The sequence below is a fragment of the Danio aesculapii genome, chromosome 13 (genome assembly GCF_903798145.1).
Source record: "Danio aesculapii chromosome 13, fDanAes4.1, whole genome shotgun sequence".
NCBI lineage: Eukaryota > Metazoa > Chordata > Actinopteri > Cypriniformes > Danionidae > Danio > Danio aesculapii.
In genome coordinates, this window is record NC_079447.1 from 1,250,451 (window position 1) to 1,267,198 (window position 16,748).

The 16,748-nt window shown below is 40.3% G+C and overlaps 1 protein-coding gene across 1 annotated transcript in view; it reads left to right on the forward strand.

Moving 5' to 3' along the window:
• Positions 1-16,748, forward strand: part of LOC130239999 (adhesion G protein-coupled receptor A3) — a 150,016-nt gene that overhangs the window by 10,936 nt on the left and 122,332 nt on the right. Inside the window, exon 2 of the mRNA XM_056471414.1 lies at positions 6,060-6,131. Within this exon, the coding sequence (XP_056327389.1) occupies positions 6,060-6,131 (72 nt within the window). The remainder of the gene's footprint in view (positions 1-6,059; positions 6,132-16,748) is intronic.

The window sequence follows — 16,748 nt, forward strand, 5'->3', positions numbered from 1 at the left end:
TTATAATGATGAAGAGGATGATGATAATGACAGATGAAGATGATCCAGATATGGTGATGAGGAAGTTGATAATGGTAGATAATTGTTCATGACAAATAGAATATTCATGAGTGTTCAATGATAATTAGAATGTCCATCAGCCAATCAAAATCAAGCATTCAGCAGACGTGTAACTGTTTAAAGTGCAGTGCAGTGTATTCCATCATTGAGTGAAGGTGTTGTGTTTACTGTAATCTTGATCTTTAAAGCCCTCACTGGCCGGAGTCTGCAGCGGTGGTCAGTGTGTTTGTTAGTCAGTCAGTGTGTTTGGCTTGTGTGTGTGATCAGTTGTGCCGCAGCACTGAGTGAAGATGAACAGAAGTGAGTCTGTCAGAATCTCAGGAATGTGTGTGTGTGCGTCTGCAGCGTCTGCGAATGTTCAGAAAGGAAAACAGTGCGTCTGCCAAAGAGAGCCTGGTCCTGAACTCCCTCTCAGAGCAGTCAGAGCTCCGATTATTAAAGTGTCCCGAGACGGCGGGCCGGCCGCGCTCATAAACACCATAAAACAGCTTCTGTCTGCAGCGCTGATCTGTCAAACTCCACATGACCTCCAGCACAACACACTGCACTGATGATGATCACTGAACTCACTCACGATATCCATCATCAATGATGATGACCAGTCAGAGCAGTTATCAAAACAACTGCTGGGTTCATCCATATTTGACCCAGCGCTGGGTAACAGAAACCCAGAATTTTACCTGAACTTCATTTGCATAGTGTTTGGGTATAAAATAATGAATTAATCTGTGTCTGTGTGTGTGTGTGTGTGTGTGTGTGTGTGTGTGTGTGTGTGTGTGTGTGTGTGTGTGCGTGTGCGTGCGTGCGTGCGTGCGTGCGTGCGTGCGTGTGTGTGTGTGTGAGAGAGAGAGAGAGAGAGAGAGAGAGAGAAAGAGATAAAGTATGTGTTTGTGTGTGAGAGTGCATGTGTGAAAAAGTATATGAGAGAAAAAAAGAGTGTGTGTGTCTGTGCATGTGAGAGAGAAAGAGTGTGTGTAACTGTGCAAAGAAAGTGAGCATTTGTGTGTGTGTGAGATAAAAAGTGTCAGAAAGTGTATGTGTGAGTGAGACAAAAAGTGAGCATTTGTGTGTGTAGTTATTACTGTAGTTGTTGTGTTACCATAGCAACAGTAGAATCATCACAACAGATCAATTACTGTACTTATTGTGTTACCATAGCAACTGTAGAATCACCACAACAGATCAATTACTATAGTTGTTGTTACCATAGCAACTGTAGAATCAACACAACAGATCAATTACTATAGTTGTTGTGTTACCATAGCAACTGTAGAATCAACACAACAGATCAATTACTATAGTTGTTGTGTTACCATAGCAACTGTAGAATCAACACAACAGATCAATTACTATAGTTGTTGTGTTACCATAGCAACTGTAGAATCATCACAACAGATCAATTACTGTACTTATTGTGTTACCATAGCAACTGTAGAATCACCACAACAAATCAATTACTATAGTTGTTGTGTTACCATAGCAACTGTAGAATCACCACAACAGATCAATTACTATAGTTGTTGTGTTACCATAGCAACTGTAGAATCACCACAACAGATTAATTTACGTTCTTTACTATAGTACGATTCACAGACACTACAGTAATTGCTATAAATTGTTTCAGTAATCTTTCATGAGTAATGAAGCAGCATGTACAGTAATAATAAACTGTGTCCAGACTGTGTCTGTGTGTGTGTGTGTGTCCATCATTGATTCACACATGCAGTATTAACTCTGCACTCCGGCTGCTGAACTGAAGCTGTTCTCCACACGCCCTGCACCGCTCTATTATTATAAGAGCGACAGAATAAAAATATGCTGAGTTACGGCGCTGTGCAGCCACCAATCACAGACTCCAGATCACAATCTCAACTATCACACACACACACACACAGCGAGCCGCGCAGCACTGCTGTCCAAACTCACTGCAGTCCTACTGTTGTTCTATAATATCAGGTTACCAGGAACAGCTAACCAAAATAACATCTTACACATGGAGGAGCGCTGACCCTGCACACACACACACACACACACACACACACACACACACACAGTGTGTATTAGTGGAGTCTGAAGGACATGGCCAACAACACCACACACATGCTCACTCTTTTTTTCTGTCTCATACACACACACTCATCCTCTCTCACACACACTTTCTCATACACACACGCTCAATCTTTTTCTTTTTGATCTGTTGTGGTGATTCTACAGTTGCTATGGTAACACAACTACAGTAATTGATCTGTTGTGGTGATTCTATAGTTGCTATGGTAACACAACAACTACAGTAATTGATCTGTTGTGGTGATTCTATAGTTGCTATGGTAACACAACAACTATAGTAATTAATCTGTTGTGGTGATTCTACAGCTGCTATGGTAACACAACAACTACAGTAATTGATCTGTTGTGGTGATTCTATAGTTGCTATGGTAACACAACAACTATAGTAATTAATCTGTTGTGGTGATTCTATAGTTGCTATGGTAACCCAACAACTATAGTAATTGATCTGTTGTGGTGATTCTACAGTTGCTATGGTAACACAACAGCTACAGTAATTGATCTGTTGTGGTGATTCTATAGTTGCTATGGTAACACAACAACTATAGTAATTAATCTGTTGTGGTGATTCTACAGCTGCTATGGTAACACAACAACTACAGTAATTGATCTGTTGTGGTGATTCTATAGTTGCTATGGTAACACAACAACTATAGTAATTGATCTGTTGTGGTGATTCTACAGCTGCTATGGTAACAACAGCTACAGTAATATAACCAAATGGCCCAATACTGTAGTTTTCTACAGCTATAGCGTATATTATCCTTCAATACACCACAGTTTACTGATGTAAAACTAAAGTATACTCCAGTATTTGTTACAGTTGATCGGTTCACTGTAGTTATTACTCCATTATGATGCATTATGCATTAGCAAAGAATAGTAAATGCTGTAACATATACAGAATAATACACTTTACTATAGTTCAGTTGAAAAACACTACAGTATTTATACATCTTTCATATGAGTAGACACTAAGCCTACATTTCAGAATACACTTAGCCAAAGATTGAAACTAAACAGTAATAAAAACAAAAACATATAGGGGTAGGATAGCTGTAGAAGTGTGTGCGCATGTGTGTGTCATAACCTTTAGCTGCTGGTATAATCACACACTCAGAGGCTGTGTTGGTGTGTGTAAGACAGTAGTTATGTGTGCTGTGTTCTGTGGAGCACATCATTGGTCTTGTTCATATAAAGCTGGAGGGACGCACTGGAGTTGTGGCCCGCACTGTTTACATTAGCGACAATTATGTTTTGCCTGCCATTTCCTGGAGGATAGACAGAAGCCTGAGACCTGTGTGTGTGTGTGTGTGTGTGTGTGTGTGTGTGTGTGTGTGTGTGTGTGTGTGTGTGCGTGCGTGTGCATATGTTTGTGGCTGTGTGTGCACTTTTGTGTGTTTGTGTGCGCATATGTTTGTGGCTGTGTGTGCGTGTGTGTGTGTGTGTGTTTGTGTGTGCGTGTGCAAATGTTTGTGGCTGTGTGTGTACTTTTGTGTGTTTGTATGTGTGTTTGTGTGTGTGTGTGTGTGCATATGTTTGTGGCTGTGTGTGCACTTTTGTGTGTTTGTATGTGTGTTTGTGTGTGTGTGCATGTGTTTGTGGCTGTGTGTGCACTTTTGTGTGTTTGTGTGTGTGTGTGTGCATATGTTTGTGGCTGTGTGCATTTTTGTGTGTTTGCATGTGTGTTTGTGTGTGTGTGCACGTGCATATGTTTGTGGCTGTGTGTGCACTTTTGTGTGTTTGCATATGTGTTTGTGTGCGTGTGTGTATAAGTTGTGTGTGAATGGACTGAGCTGTGTGTCTGCATGTGTGTTAATGCTCATCTGTGCTTGCATTACAGCATCAACATTCACCCTCCGTCAACACCACACACACATCACCTTCATTAGACCTGTGTGTATGTGTGTGTGTGCATGTTTGTGTGTGTGTCATGCATGTAAAGCAGATCATGTCTGTGTGATGTTGATAATCCATCAGAATGCTGTATGTAGATGCAGATGACCTGTGTGTTTGTGTTTGACTGTAGTCTCGATCCTCACAGCGAGATCTTCTTCTGTTGAGGTTTACAGCTGTTCAGTCAGTCATATTAATATTCACATCAGTTATTTATATTCATTATTATAATCAAGGGGCGACTCAGTGGTTAGCACTGTGGCGTCACAGCAAGAAGGTCGCTGCTTCAAGTCCCAGCTGGGTCAGTTGGTGTTTCTGTGTGGAGTTTGCATGTTCTCCTCGTGTTGGCGTGGGTTTCCTCCGGGTGCTCCGGTTTCCCCCACAGTCCAAACACATGCAGTATAGGGGAATTGTGTAGGCTAAATTGTCTGGAGTGTATGTGTGTGAATGGAAGTGTATGGGTGTTTCCCAGTGATGGGTTGCAGCTGGAAGGCCATCCACTGCGTGGAACATGTGCTGGATAAGTTGGCGGTTCATTCCACTGTGACGATCCCAGATTAATAAAGGGACTAAGCTGAAAAGAAAATGAATGAATGAATGTTTCCATATTTTGATGAAGGATGACCACATTTAGGGCTCAACTCTTTTCCTTTTCTAGTCCTTTGGGTCAATTTTAACCCAACAGATTTAAAAACATTACAACATTAAACTACACATACACACACGCCTGCCACACCCCAAACACACACAATCTTAAACTCGTGCACTCTAACACACACACACACGCACACACACACCCCAAGCACACACGCACAATACACATGTAGTCTAACGCACACACATCATACACACCATACACATGCACAGTCTAAAACACACACAGTCACATTAAACAGTCCAATACTCAAACACACACACACACACTCTCTCTCTCTAGCACACGCACACACAAACTCACACACAACTTGCATGCATAGTCCAACACACAGACTCAACACACACACACACACCCCAAATACACATGCATACATAAACACACATACAATACACACACCTGCACACACTCTAACATGCATACACACACCAACACATACACACTCCAACACACACACATCCCAAAAACAGACACACACTCCAGCACACACATGCGCACACCTCCTCACACACTGGCACAAGCACACATGCGGTATGTGTATGCTGAAGTGTGCATGTGTGCTTGTGCCAGTGTGTGAGGAGGTGTGCGCATGTGTGTGCTGGAGTCTGCAAATAAACACACACGCCTCCTCACACACACACGCAATACACAGACACATTCAAAACACACAAACAAAATACATACATACACATTCTCACACACAATACTACAACACATACACATGCACATATTCCAAACACACACATTACATAGACACACACATACACAGTACAGATGCACACAACTCCAACACACACATGCACACAAACACACACACATGCAACCACATAATTCAACATACACATACCCCAAACACACACACACATGCACATATTCCAAACACACACAATACATAGACACACACATACACACTTTCACCTACACATACACACTCCAACATAATCACACCCCAAACAAACAGACACACACACAAACAGCACACAAACGCACACACCTGCACACAAACACACACATGCAACCACATGCACATTTCAATATACACATACCTCAAACACACACACAATACATACACACTTCTACACACACTTTGACATACACTTTCCAACACACGCACACACACAGTGTGACGCACACAGACACACTCCAACACACACACATACACAGTACAGATGGAAACTCCAACACACACACACACACACACACACACACTCTTGTGCTGCTGTTTTCCCTCCACAGATATTCAGCAGTATTGATTTACAGCTCATAAATCTCCGTCTGGCTGTAAAGATGACACTGTGTGTGTGTGTGTGTGTGTGTGTAAATCCTCCGCTCTTCTTCTGTATTTACGGCTGTGTGTGTTTGTGTGTGTGTGTGTCTGCAGGATCCTGAGCAACAATAAGATCTCGCTGTTGCAGAATAACTCTTTCCTCGGTCTGAGAGCTCTGGAGAGACTGTGAGTATATTTACACCACACACTCAACATCACACACCACACACACCTCTGTCAGAAACATACACTGACAGCTTGACTATAGTCTACCTGCTGTGTGTTGTTGCGGTCTGCAAGTCTGAAATGGTTTTAGCAGTCCTGTAAATCATTCATCAGATACACTGACAACATAGATCAGGGGTGTCAAACTCAGTTCCTGGAGGGCCGCAGCTCTGCACAGTTTAGCTCCAACCCTAATTAAACACACCTGATCAAGCTAATGGAGTCCTCCAGGCTTGTTTGAAACCTACAGGGGAGTGTGTTGGAGCAGGGTTGGAACTAAACTATCATCACTTGACATCCCTGACATAGATGATCATAATAACCAAAAACAAATAGACTGTGAATTGTGAAAAACTCTGAATTGATCTACTGTACTGACAAGTCTTAATGAAGTGGTGTGTGGACTGTGAAGTGGACTGTGAGCGTGTGTACAGGGTGGGCCATTTATATGGATACACCTTAATAAAACGGGAATGGTTGGTGATATTAACGTCCTGTTTGTGGCACATTAGTATATGTGAGGGGGGCAAACTTTTCAAGATGGGTGGTGACCATGGTGGCCATTTTGAAGTCGGCCATCTTGGATCCAACTTTTGTTTTTTCAATAGGAAGAGGGTCATGTGACACATCAAACTTATTGGGAATTTCACAAGAAAAGCAATGGTGTGCTTGGTTTTAACGTAACTTTATTCTTTCATGAGTTATTTACAAGTTTCTGACCACTTATAAAATGTGTTCAATGTGCTGCACGTTGTGTTGGATTGTCAATGCAACCCTCTTCTCCTACTCTTCACACACTGATAGCAACACCACAGGAGAAATGCCAGCACAGGCTTCCAGTATCCGTACTTTCAGGTGCTGCACATCTTGTATCTTGCAATCTTGCACAAACTAGCAAACAACAATTGCGCCGCGCCGCATTGCGCCGGGTGTATGATATGGCCCAATGTGAGTCTGAATGCCATTTTACATCACATCTATTGCCATACTACTGAAAGCAGCAGCAGATAGTTCACCTCAGATCTTGAAAATAAAATAAACTGTCTGAAACTGAACTTCAGATCTGTGACTCAGTGCAAACCAACACACATCAGTGATTCAGCATCTACATTTAATCATGTTAAAGAGCTTTAATATGTATTCAATAGTTACCAATTGGCTGGAGTGCAGTGAGTGCACTATTCTGTGCTTCTGAATGGCTGTATTTACACTTCTGTCACGTTGCAAACAGTCAAATTGCTCATCACTGCAAATCTCGTCATGTAACGTGTTGTTAGGACACGGGGTTACAATGTGACCTGCTCACCTAATGTTTACACTCCTAATAATTAGATTATTTGCTAGTTAATAACCACCTCATGTGGAACTCTGAATCTGTGTCTCATTTCAGAGTCTGCTACTGTCCACTGGAGGTCGCATTTCAGTCGCGTACGCACACTTTGAGAGCCTTCCTGACTGACTGAATGAAATACGCTGTTTTCCACCAAGGCAACTCGGAGTGCTGAAATATAATCGGCTAAACTGGCATTGAGCGGGTTAAAGAACCCAAATCAAAGACAACCGTTCAGGCACGTAACACACACATTAAAAGAAGAATATCTGACTTCAGCATTGTTTCTCAGATAAACAAGAATGTTCACTGAGCAGGGTTCATACGGTCATTGAAAACCTAGAAAAGTCATTGAATTTTGACATGGCATTTTCCAGGCCTGGAAAAGATTTGGAAAAACAGAAAAAGCCACAAGGTTTTGGAAAAGTCATGGTAATTACATTTACATTTAGTTTAAGCTGCCCTCACACTAGAGCTTGCGCTTGCGAAATCCTGTCATATGGCGCTGCGAAAAGGGGCGTGGTTATACAATATGATTAGACATTAAAATTAGTGAGCAATTGCTCCATATTTTAAATTGTCTTCTATTGGTCTCACGCAATCACCTGATGTGATTTTGCAGGTAAGAATTCACCAAGCTTGAACATTCGAATGCAGTGAAATACGAAACACATGCTTGCGTTTCTGGTCTGCCGCATTCGCATGCCTATGAATGAAAGTCTATGAAGCGAAGTGCAGTGTGATCGCTGCTTTATAATAGCAGTAGTCTTACCTACTATTACTAGTTTAACAAACTATTAAGATGATCTCAAATTAGTTTGACAAATATCTATATACAGTATGCTGTAAGAAATATAAACGTTTCTTATGATTTACCACGTATATGTAGACATTACATGAAACATTAGGCCATGAAAATTGACTTGAAAGTCCTGGAAAAGTATTGAATTATTGCAGTAAAAATGTGTATGAACCCTGACTTAGCTTGTTTCTGAAATATCTGCAAACATATTATGGGATTTCAATGCTTTAGAAGAGTCAAAGACTTGCATACAGCATCTTTAATTAATAATTTAATTAATTAACACTTTACTAATTGTTTTAAGATAATTAGCTTAAACACACTGCTTTGTAATAAGTGTTATATACTTATTTTAAGACATTATTTTCATTACTCAATCCTAAGTTTTCTTGTTTAACTATATTAATCTTACTGCTCTGACAGATCATTTGACTTCTAGTCAGCATCACCTTCAAATCATTCATGTATTTGCCATATTTTGATTAAATCTCGTATTTAGAGTTATTTATTTCTCGTATTTGCAATGTTCGGAATCAGATTCTTACAAAAAAAAGTTGCTCTGATGAAGGAAAACTGCAGCAAAATAAACACCACTACTTTATTGCATTTATTATAGTTCAGTTAAGGACAAAATAAAATGTAAATCTCACATTTAATGCAGATGATGAATGCCGAGTCATTCTGCTGGGATTTATTTCCATTTAAATCAGTTAATTGGGTCACTGGCAATTCGTTAATTACCGAGAAAACGTACCAGATTTAATATTTAAAGGTCAGTTTAATCAGAGCTACTCTGCAAAGATAAATGTAAGCTAAAATGCCGGAGTGAATGCAGATGTCATGCCTTTAAAACTGCTGAATAACTGAATTTACCTAAGTGATTAATTTCAGGGTGATTATAGAAATATCAGCTATAATGATCAACTGTCTCTCATTCCCTTTAAGGGTCAGTTGCGTCGCTCCATGGTGCATTTGCTATTTACATGGTGGACTTTATAAGTGTAAAAACTGAACGCTTCACTAGCGAGAAAACAGTTAAACAGAGCATCTGCAGCGCGAGGATAAAGAACGAGCCTCCTCCATTCAGCCTCTTTACTTTCTCTTTACTTTACTTTTACTCTTTACTCCTTTACTTTGGTGGAGTAAGGAAACGGTGGAAACTCACTCCACTGAACACATCCATCAGCCCACATATTTAATTTCCTTTGTTAAGTGCAAAGATTTGCTCTAAACTATTTCTAAATTCAGTTCTAATCTCCAGCAAAGGAATAAATGAACAATAATAATGAAGTGTGGTCAAAACACTGAGTTATATCCAAACACACGTCCTGTTCTGATGACCCATATGGTGATGCAGACGACTCCAAAACCCCACAGGAGGACAAATCTACACTTGTGTTTATTAAAACAAATATAAATCTGCAGATAATCAATAATACTGCTGATAATAATAACATTATACAGATGCAGATGGTCATGAATAAACTTAAAACGCCCCCCGAGGTGAAGAAGGCATGGAGGCAGTGGTGTTTATATTGATGTAGAAAATCATCATTTCTGGATCATTTTAATGCTTTAATTGTTTTCATCTGTAAAGATATTTGTTTATTGCTGTTCATCCTGTATGTATTCAGCAGTGTGTGAGCATTTGGACCTGCATATGGTGCATAACTAACGCGCTCTGCTGGACTTTAGAGCAGCTTTTAGTTGGTCAATGGTGCGGTCTATTTCAGCTCCTCAAAATAGCAACGCTCCAACAATGCGCCTTAACACACCTCCTTTATAGACCAGCACACACATGAGTCCACAAAGTGGCGTGAATGGATTTATGTGGCCCAAAAAATGAAAATGACTGTTGCGCTGGTCTAAAAATAGCAACAAATCGCACCAAACACGTCTTGAGCATTATTGCGCCGGGTGTCTGATAGAGCCCATTATGACAAAGTCGAAGTACTAAAGTTGAAATATTTGAGAATAAAGGTGAAATATTACTAGAATAAGGTCAAAATATTAGGAAAATAATGTTAAAGTATTACAAGAATACATTATAAGTATTAGAGAATAAAGTCAAACTATAATGAAAATAGTAAAGAAAACTCTTTTGAGAATAAAGTAAAAATATTACAAGAATAAAGTTGCAGTAGTATGAGAATAAAGCTGGAACATTTCGAGAATAGTCAAAATGACGAGAATAAAGTAAAAAAACACTTCTCGATTTAAGAATTTGGACTGTAAATAAGAGAACAATGCTAATTATACACTGATTATTTTGCAGTGTATAATTCAGAAATACATTATTATAGCTGTATTATAAACTGGCCATTAATATACAGTTAAATGATGAACTAACTAATTGATAATGTTCAATAAATGACTCATCCTGCACAGTTATTATAAGGTGTTGGCAAAGTAATTGCTGTAATCATGTAATGAATGTCTTTTTAAGGAAGTGTGTGTCCTCAGTTGTTGTGTTGTGTTTGTCTTTGCTATGAAAGCTTCATTATTTACAGTCATAAAGCTGTACTGATGGGAACTGCTGTGTTTGTAAGACACACACACACACACACACACACACACACACACACACACACACACATACACACACACTGGACTCATTACCAGAAGCTCATTAAACAACACACACACACACAATACACAATACTGGCTCATTAATGGTTGAGCAACTGGGGCTCTGGGTTTAGATCTGTTCAGTGTTTCTTCATTAACCTACGATGACTGAACTACTGTGTGTGTGTGTGTGTGTGTGTGTGTGTGTGTGTGTGTGTGTGTGTGTGTGTGTGTGTGTGTGTGTGTGTGTGTGTGTGTGTGTGTGTGTGTGTGTGTGTGTGTGTGTGTGTGTGTGTGTGTGTGTGTGTGTGTGTTTGTTTGGAGAGACGTTTCTCCTCACAGACTCAACAGTGCACAGAATATCTCAATCTGTTCACACTCGAATGTGTAGATTCATGTTCTGACGATCACACACACACATTTACTGACAGACACACACACTCTCACACACGTATTGTCTGTCACACACAAAGACAGACATTTTCTATCTCTCTCACAGACTCGCACATTTGCAGAGCATCAGAGTAGATCGCAGTACACACACACACACTGCTGACAGATCTTGTGTCTCTTATTTGTTTATTTGTGAAAGTACAAGCAACCACACAACACTTGAGGATAAGACTGCCTACAGTGTGTGTTTCAGGTGATCAATCAGAGCTCGGGGTGTGTGTTCAGAGTGATGAAATGTGTTTAATGTGAAATATTTAACACTGAGGTGTGACGGTCGCTCATTACAGCTGATGAATGGCTTCTGTCCACCTCTAATGATGTGTGAGAAACCCAGAGTTCAGAAACACTGAGAGTTCTGCCTCATTTCAGCTGATACTGTCCAGAGGCTGACTTTCAGAAAACTGTCTTAAAGTGCTCCGCCTTTACCCCTTTTACAAGATGTACGGTTTAAGATGTGTCTGTAAAGTTTCAGCTCAAAACACCCATCAGATCATTCATTATATCCTCCAGAATCTGCCCATGTTGCTGGCTCAGTACTGTGAAGCTGTTCTTGCCTTTAAATGCAAATGAGCTTCCTCTCCCTGCCCACTGCTCCCACGTGTGTGTCTGCTTCTCCTGTGTTACAGCAGATAAACAGCTACGTTTCCATCCACCTATTTTAATGCTCATTGTGCATATACACATAAAAATTGATGGAAACGCCAAGATGCGCAGAGATTTTGAAAATGTGCATAAAAACATATGAGCTAAATAGGATAAACTTTTTTAACACAAACCAGCAGGCTGAGCACACTGTAAAACATCTGAAATGTTGTTTTGGTCATTCTAAAACGCCTGATATACGGGCCTGATATACGAAGACTTGCGTTGAATTCATACTAAAACATTGCGTACGCACAAATCTACAAATGTGCGTATGCAGTAAAAAATGTATGATACACTGCGTACGGTGAATCCCACACATATTCACTTTGTACATCCGAATTAATGTGAAACTGAGTGCTCGTGCATGAGCGCAAACCTCGTCCCCGACTCCTCCCCCTAATAAATATGGTAATGACTACACTTTGGCAAAACCAAACGAAAAAGCAATGGCAAAAGCAAGCAAGAGGAGAAAGTTCACAGAATGTGAATGTGAGGTGCTCCTGTCGGAGGTAGACTGGAGATAAGCGGTGTTATTTGCAAGTTTGTCCTCCAGAATTAATAACAAAAGAAAAAAATAGAGTGTGAGAGTTTAGCTGATGCGTTTAACACAGTGGGGTCTGAACATCACACTGTGAGTGAATTAAATAAGAAATGGTCTGATGTAAAGGTGCAGGTTAAGAGGAGAACAGCGGCGCACCGTGTGGAGCGAACAGGCGGGGGAACAGGGGATGCTAAACTAACACCCTTTGAGGAGAGAGTTGCCTCAATTATTGGCGACACTTTACTGTCTGGAGTAGTATCCGTGTCTGTGGGAGAGGAACACTTTGTTAGGGTGGTATAGCAGCACCCCTCCGCTCTTATCAAGGCAGCACCACCGGCATATCAGCTGCCCAATCACCCGCTCTACAACTGACTGAGTGCATGAATGGGCATCATTGTATCTGCGCTCTTGATCAGTTTGTGGATCGTTGAGGGGGGTTAACAGCCACGTCTTTAATGGATAACCGCGGTCTCCTGATATGCAGTTAAATAATTACACTCAATAAATTAAAATACAATAAAAAACATTTGCTGGAATAATATCTTTAAATACATCACTCACCAACAAGCCACCCATCGCGCATCCTACCACCATGGAGCCTCAACCCAACCATGCTGTTTGTGAGGATGAATTAATCATGGGTTGACCCAGGCCACCTTGCCACAATATTTGTTAAGCGCATTTGAGCATCACATATTATTTGCACATTTATTGAATGGAAATGTTTCTGATTCACGTATGCAAATTCATCTTCAGATGGCGCCTTTATAGCAATATGCGTGCAGTTGATCGCTCTGATTACATTGGGAAAAATGGCGATCGCTGCAAATTGCACTTTAATGTTTGGCTGGTCAACTACATGGTAGGGAAACCTTAAATACCTGCTAGACATGTGGATGATCTCGTCCAATACAGCTGGCATTGCACGGCTCAAAGATACTTTGTAGTGTGAAATTTAACATAATTGCCTCTAGGAGTCGCTGATGGACATAAAACAAACACACACAAGAAATCCACGTACACCAGACATGAAGTTGACGTGGACCAACGCACATTCTCACGTTCATTTCATCGTTAGTATATCGAAACGTGAGCGTGAAATCTGCCGTACGCAAAGTTTTTGTGCATACGCAGCTTTGATACATGAGGTGCCTGAACTGTTTCAGTATTAGTGTCATTATATTCTTAATGACCTCCAGAATCAAGAGCGTCTGTGCTTGGCATCTCGCACCTTCAAACACCATCGCACACTCACTGCGTGTCAGGATTGTCTTCTGAGGTACAAGTCATTTATTAGATGAAGAAAAGATTGACACAGCTTCTCCTACCGCAGCAAATTCTGTTTTTACTGTTGATATTTGGCGGCAGATAATCAGGAAGTGACGATTTTGTTCGCTTTGACTCGTTAGAGGGAAACGCTGCTTTATTCGCACGTCTTTTATGTTATAATCCAGTTTTGCACATAGAGTTAACCCTCGGGGGTCTGAGGAGAGTTTGGGGCCCCTAAGGTGTTTTGACATGCCCTGACATTTGTGCCTATTTCAACTACTTATTACATAGTACTGGCCAACATGTATGCTACAATAATATCTTAGAAATATTGTTCATGATTGCGTTATTTAGAAAAATAAATATTATGCGTGGTTAGTAAGTTCTGGAGAGAAAAAATGTAGCTGAAATAATGTCGAATAAACACACTGAATGTGCCTGAACAAGACTTTAGAGTAACCAGTCTTGTACACTAGAATATTTACTTCCCAATTATGTAAGAATTATTCTGTTCTCTCATTCAAAGAAAACATTACAATGAGTTACAATCTGTTAAGTTTGTTTTGGGTGATCTCAGCTCTAAGTGTGAGTGACAATGGTCATGAATAATTCACACTTTGAGAGACAAAAGACACTCCCCCACTGGCTAATGTTCACCCATCAAGGGCATTGTAAAGCAATGTCCATCTGCAAAAGCTAGTGCAAACTAAATGCTTGTTATATTACTTGCTGTATGCTAACACTGTGTAAACAATATACAGTGCTCTGTATTTATGAGTAACCCCCTCACAAATCTCTCTCTTAAATTCATATCTTTAATAGGAAGCTCTACAATATTATATTTGTGCATATACACTAGATTAGTCAGATACTGAAGCCAAATCTGGAGCTTATCTAACACAATAACTCACGACAACGCTCCAAAAACTAGTACAACTAGATTTATATGTTATAGGAAAATATTACATACAAATAAATAAATAAAAAAAGGATTTTTTAGGTTGTAATTTTTTCACATTTTTGCATGGAAACAGCTAGTGACAGAGACTGACATGGATGAAGCTGAAATACAGCTCATTAGTCAGAAATACCAAGTAACTTTATTTGATGTATTTGTGGTGGAGTTGATGAGTCTCTCACAAATGCTGTTTGCAGTACACACACACATGTGCGTTTACTGACACCATGTGGCCTTGGTGATTATATCAGTTAAAAATTACATACATATATATACACAAACACACACACACACACACGCACACACACACACATATATATATATATATATTTATGCGTGTTTACTGACACCATGTGGCTGTGGTAGTTGATAGCAGTTTAGAATTACACCCCATTCACACAGGGCTTCAGCGTCAATGCTTGACAGTGGGTGTGTCTGAAGTTGGGGCTGACGCGATCGTCATAGCGGCGTCAGCCAATGAAATTAGTTGGCAATAGGCCACTGTCTCAGCTGGTGTATTTGCATACAGTGATCTGATTGGCTGACGCTTCCGTCGGCGCTTGAAAAGTTGAGCAAGTCCCAACTTTTGCAGTGAGCAACGCTTTTGAAGTGGCGCCGACTGATCCACAATGCAGTTCGGCAACGCCTGACGTCACCCCTTCAAAATGAATAGGAAGTGTTGAAGCTGACGCCTCCTGTGAATTCTGAGTTACACATCGATTTTACTCTATTAATTACTAACATGCTCATAATTCTCATAATAACATAATTCTTGAAGCTCCACATTACAATGTGGTTTATGATGTGTGTGTGTGTGTGTGCGTGTGGGAGAGAGAACAAGAGACTCTTTCAGCTGCAGACCCGCAGACCCACACACGTTTCAGGCACACACAATCCAGCACACACAATCTAGGCAAACCATATATGGTTAATGACGAATAGTCTTCTTCCATCTCTTCTTGTTTACCAAAGACTAACTCTTTAGGAGCATTATCGCCACCTACTGAATTTCACAAGTATGGCGATGGAGACTGCCCATGCAACGATTGCCATTCATTAGACTGTGAACAGTTGATGGTTTCCCATTACAGTCAATATTTCATCATTAAATCTTAACGATCATTTAACATCTGTGCAGTTTAGCAACTCAAATTATTTAAATACAAATAATTAGTTAAAACACTTTATACACAGCTCCACATTTGTGTTAGTGTGTGTGTGTGTGTTAGTGTTTGTGTGTGTTAGTGCTTGTGTAGGTCTCTTTGAGTGTGTTTGTGAATTGTGTATGTTTGTTTGTGTCAGTGTGTATTTGTGTCTGTAAGGGTGTTAATGTGTGTGTGTGTGTGTTGATAATTTGTGTTTCCATAAGTGTGTGCGAGTGAGTGTGTGTGTGTGTATAGTTCTGTAAATATGTGTGTCTGTGTGTGGATATCTGTAAATGTTTTGTGTATTTGTGTTTGTGTCAGTGTGCTTGTGTGGGTCTCTAAGTGTGTGTGAGTGTGTTTTTGTGTTTGTGCATTGTGTGTGTGTTTAAGTTTGTTTGTGTCAGTGTGTATCATATGTGTATGTAAGGGTATGTTAATGTGTGTGTTGGTAATTTGTGTTTTCGTTAGTGTGTGTGTTTGTGTGTGTGTGTGTGTGTGTGTGTATAGTTAATAAATTTGTAAATATCTGCGTCTGTAAGTGTGTGCGTGCGTGCGTGTGTGTGTGTTTTGGAGCCATATCTCCTCGTCCTCCTCCAGATTCCCGTCACTCCTCCAGACACACACAGGAAACGCAGAGACACAATTTCAGGAAGTGTGTTTGGCCTGAAAGGAAAGCCTGCAGTGGTATTATATCAGTGTGTGTGTGTGTTGTGTATTTTTAGTGTTTGGATTCTTCAGTCAGATCTGAACACACTGATCCAGCTTTTACCTGTGAGTTACAGCTCACACATCTGAGATAGATTTTTCTGTGTTTTATAGAAATGCACAAACTGAAATACTGAAATACACACTCACCGGCCACTTTAT